The sequence below is a fragment of the Pan troglodytes genome, chromosome 1 (genome assembly GCF_028858775.2).
Source record: "Pan troglodytes isolate AG18354 chromosome 1, NHGRI_mPanTro3-v2.0_pri, whole genome shotgun sequence".
In the NCBI taxonomy this organism is placed as follows: domain Eukaryota; kingdom Metazoa; phylum Chordata; class Mammalia; order Primates; family Hominidae; genus Pan; species Pan troglodytes.
The window spans coordinates 219,046,863-219,051,489 of NC_072398.2; the positions used below are offsets into that span (position 1 = coordinate 219,046,863).

The window sequence follows — 4,627 nt, forward strand, 5'->3', positions numbered from 1 at the left end:
TTCTGTCTAATGTCAGGAAGAGATTCAACTCTTCCCTATCTCACACTCAGAACTACAAAGGACACATATTAGTAAAATTCCATGTTTGTGGAGTAAATCAGTGAATGAGTCCTGGACTTTCACCATATCCCTAAATATTTCACTTTCATGGATGAATATCTAATTTGATAGTTAATCTGGAAGAAAGACAAAAATCCAATCATGATTAACTGGATGGAGCTTAAGAAGTCTAATCCAATGTAGTTCTCTCTCTCTCTCTTTTTTGAATCTAGCCAATTTCCCAGGCTGGATTGTAGTGGTATAATCTCAGCTAACTGCAACCTGTACCTCCTGGGTTCAAGCGATCCTCCTGCCTCAGCCTCCCTAGTAGCTTGGACTACAGGTGAGGACCACTGGCACCTGGCTAATTTTTGTAATTTTAGTAGAGGTAGTGTTTTACCATGTTGGCCAGGATGGTCTCAAACTCCTGAACTCAGATGATCCAATGCCTCTGCTTCCCAAAGTGCTGGGATTACAGGTGTGAGTCACTGCGCACAGCCAAAGTGGTTCATTTTGAACATGTGTAAGAGGTGTGTACTGGAAACATCTGTGTCTTGCGAATGATGCATAACACTGTCACATAGCTTTCAAAGCTTCTTGCTGAAATTTTCAATAATGAGGCCGGGAAGAGGATTACGCCTGTAATCCCAGTACTTTGGGAGGCCAAGGCGGGTGGAATGTTTGAGTCTAGGAGTTCAAGACCAGCCTGGACAACATAGTGAAACCCACTGTCTTTACAAAAAGTCAAAAAATAAAAGATTAGCTGGGCATGAGATCCGAGCTTCAGAGATCCTCGGTAACATTTGCCAGTGCTATGAGTTTATTGCAACAGTGGCTAATAATTCATGGACTAGGAGGGATCTTGCCTGCTCTTTAGAGGTTGGGACACACTCTTCTTGGTACCAGAAGGGCAGAACTATGCCTCTGTGGCCACTTATTGCAGAATGGAATTGGAGTAAACTGAGGGCTCTTTCACACATGCTAGAGAAATGACTTTGGCCCTAGGAGAAGTGGGGGTTGCTGGGGATTGGCCCGAGAAACTTGCCTTTTCACTAGATTGTCCTCTAGAGTTTTTCCTCGGAGATTTCTCAGAATGAGCCTCCAGTCCCCATCCAGACTCCTGGAGCTGGCAGGGCAGAGCCTGCTGAGGAACCAGTTCTTGACCATCTTCACCCTGGATGAGCTGCCCAGGGAGGTCTTCCCTCTGATGTTCATGGAGGCCTTCAGCATGAGACGTTTTGAGGCCCTGAAGTTGATGGTGCAGGCCTGGCCCTTCCTCTGCCTCCCTCTGGGATCCCTGATGAAGACACCTCATCTGGAGACCTTGCAAGCTGTCCTGAGGGGACTTGATACACTGGTGGCCCAGAAGGTTCGCCCCAGGTGAGGTGACTCAGGTGGCTTGCGAGGAAGGGTCCAGGCATCCAGGGAAGGGACAGCTGGCTCAGGAGGAGTGGTGGGGTTGGGGAGCTAGGGTGGCTCAGAGCCTTCTGACGGTGCCCATGAGAGGCGTTGGCCTTTGCCCAGATCCTCTGGGAAAGGTCTGCTCACCATACAGGGTCCACTGAGGAAACAGGAGCCTGCTTCCTCCCAGCAGAAAGTAAAGGTACTAGAAGTGGGTACCAGGCAGAATCCAAGGGAGAACAGGATGGAGAAGAGACAGAAGGAGGAGCACTGAGGACAGGAGCAGCTGACTGATGTCCTGGATGTGGAGTGAAAGTTCAGGTCAAGGGTCGGTCCTTTCCTACATTCTGAGCTTTTCCCCTATGTTACTCACAGGAGGTGGAAACTTCAAGTGCTGGATTTGCGGGATGTTGATGAGAATTTCTGGACCATATGGTCTGGAGCCAAGGTCCTCTCCTGCTCCCCAGAGGTCATGAGTAAGAGGCAGACAGTGGAGGACTGTCCAAGGATGGGAGAGCGCCAGCCCTTGAAGGTGTTCATAGACCTCTGCCTAAAGGAAAGTACACTGGATGAATGCCTGAGCTACCTTTGTGGGTGGATCCACTACAGAAGAGGCCTAGTGCACCTGTGTTGTAATAAGGTGCAGAATTACTCAATGCCCACTTCAAGTTTCTGCAATTTATTGGAAAGGATATACCCAGACAGTATCCAGGAGTTGGAAGTCTGGAAAAAGTCCTCTCTGAATAAAACAGGAAAGTTTGCCCCTTACCTGAGCCAGATGAGCAATCTTCGTGAACTCTTTTTAGCCTTCAGTTATGAGCGTGAGTTATACGTGAGCGTCCAGTGGCCGTGCATTCCTGACTTGGACTCTCCATTCCTCTGCCTGTACTACCCCCAGATGCTTTATATAAAAAAGATCAGTAATATCAAAGAGCACCTGGAGCACCTGCTCAGGTAAGAAAGGATGGTGAGCTTTCTCTGCAGACCATACCACAGACTTATGTTCTTTTTCACAGTAAATGTTAATGGGCATCTACTGTGTGCCAGCCACCGGTGATGTCACAGGGAATGGGACGCTAGAATGTCAACTCATTATGCTCTTCAGTGCTCTATATCCTGAAGTGGGTATCACAAGACCACTCAAGGGCAGAGGGATGGCCTGGGGTAGATGCCACAGAGAGAGGTGTGTACGGAGCCGGTTAGTTGAGGGTTCAGATCTAGTGAGGGTGCATTTGTGAACTCCTTGTGAGGAACAGTGTATAAAGTTAATATGATGAAAACATATTCTTCATACAGAGGATGGTATGAAAGAAGGGAAGGTGTGGCCGGTTGTGGTGTCTCATGCCTGTAATCCCAGCACTTCGGGAGGCCAAGGCAGGGAGATCATGAGGTCGGGAATTTGAGACCAGTCTGGCCAACACAGTGAATCCCCGTCTCTACTAAAAATACAAAAAAAAGTCACCGGGCATGCAGACAGGCACCTGTAATCTCAGCTGCTTGGGAGACTGAGGCAAGGGAAGTGGAGGCTGCAGTGAGCTGAGTTGGTGCCACTACACTCCAGCCTAGGTTACAATGTGAGACTGTCTCAAAAAAAAAAAAAAAAAGAGAGAAAGTACATCAAACCTGTGCATTTCACAGTAGCAGCTCTGTCTTCAGCAGCTTAGCAAACTGCTCTAATTCCCTGTCTGTAAAACATTGTTTTGAACTCCAGGAAAGATAATTGATATCAGAAGTGCATGCTTCTGGGATGGAGGGTGAGGGAGTAGGTGTGAGAGTGGTACCAATCACACAGGCAAGGGTGAAAGGACTGAGCCTAAAATGGAGTGGCCCCTGAATGATCTGGGTCTTCATCAGGCAGCACCTTGCACGCAGACCATCATCTGATGATGGGAACAAACTTGTGTTTGGGTGAAACAGGCTTCCCCATTGCAGTTACTATAACACCTGTGTGGTAGTAAGGTGCAGAATTACTCAATGCCCACTTCAAGTTTACCGTTGAGATGATTTCCCACCCCCCTCCTCTAACTGGCACCATTGCCCATAACTAACTTCTTGCTGTCCCCAGGTACCTCAAGAACCCCTTGGGTGCTTTTATATTCAGTGATGCTTACCTAACTGATCGGGACATGGAGTGTCTGTCTCAGTACCCAAGCCTCAGTCAGCTAAAGGAGCTGCGTCTGATTCATATCCTAATGTGGACCACCAATCTTGAGCCCCTTGGCGTTCTGCTGGAGAAAGTTGCTGTTACTCTCAAGACCCTCGTCTTAAAGGACTGTCGGATCCAGGACCCCCAACTCAGGGTCCTCCTGCCTGCCCTGAGCCACTGTTCCCAGCTCACCACCTTCAACTTTCATGGAAATGAGACCTCCATGAATGCTCTGAAAGACCTGCTGCGTCACACAGGTGGGCTGAGCAAGTTAGGCCTGGAGTTGTATCCTGCCCCTCTGGAGAGTCTTGACTACAAGGGTCATGTCAACTGGGAGATCCTCACCCCAATTCGGGCTGAGCTGATGCGTACACTCAGGGAAGTCAGGCAGCCCAAGAGGATCTTCTTCGGTCCCGTCCCTTGCCCTACGTGTGGCTCATGGCCATCTGAGAAAGTGGACTTCCATCTTTGCTCCTAGGGAAGGCCTGGTTCATGGGATGGATAAGCTTTCTTCTGGACACTTGGGAACTAAAATATTGTACATGGGTGCATTTTTTAAAATTTTATTTCATTTTTTATATTTTTTATTTTATTTTATTTTATTTTATTTTATTTTATTTTTTGAGACAGAGTCTCACTGTGTCCCTCAGGATGAAGTGCAGTGGCACAATCTCAGCTCACTGCAAGCACCACCTCCTGGGTTCAAGTGATTCTCCTGCCTCAGCCTCCCAAGTAGCTGGTGTTGTGGGTGTATGCCCCCACGCCCGGCTAATTTTTGTATTTTTAGTAGACAGGGCTTCACGATGTTGGCGAAGGCTGACCTCAAACTCCTGACCTCAAGTGATCTGACCACCTTGGCCTTCCACAGTGCCAGGTTTACAGGTGTGAGCAGCAGGGCCCGGTCAGCCGCTTCTTCAAGGAAGCACACAGCCACGTATTTGAGGCACGTGCTCACTGTGAGTGGAAAAACAAAGGTGACTCAGCCAGGGGCAGGACTGGGTAAAAATGCTGACTTGGCATCAATGAGGCCTTCAGGGACCT

General features: G+C 48.5%; 1 protein-coding gene across 1 annotated transcript; it reads left to right on the plus strand.

The window, feature by feature from the left end:
- The first annotated feature begins 1,107 nt into the window (after positions 1-1,107).
- On the plus strand, positions 1,108-4,064 carry LOC129143147 (PRAME family member 10). The gene is made up of 3 exons (XM_054677981.1): positions 1,108-1,419; positions 1,816-2,394; positions 3,506-4,064. Exons 1-3 carry the CDS (start codon positions 1,133-1,135, stop codon positions 4,062-4,064), a joined length of 1,425 nt encoding a protein of 474 aa, XP_054533956.1. The 5' UTR covers positions 1,108-1,132.
- The last annotated feature ends 563 nt before the right edge of the window (positions 4,065-4,627 follow it).

What these genes read in the sequence shown, in the direction of transcription:
- LOC129143147 (XM_054677981.1), top strand. Translation starts at nt 1,133, where the DNA reads ATGAGCCTCCAGTCCCCATCCAGACTCCTGGAGCTGGCAGGGCAGAGC. An exon ending in GCCCAGAAGGTTCGCCCCAG is followed by an intron (nt 1,420 to 1,815) that starts GTGAGGTGACTC and finishes TGTTACTCACAG; the next exon opens with GAGGTGGAAACTTCAAGTGC. An exon ending in CACCTGGAGCACCTGCTCAG is followed by an intron (nt 2,395 to 3,505) that starts GTAAGAAAGGAT and finishes TGCTGTCCCCAG; the next exon opens with GTACCTCAAGAACCCCTTGG.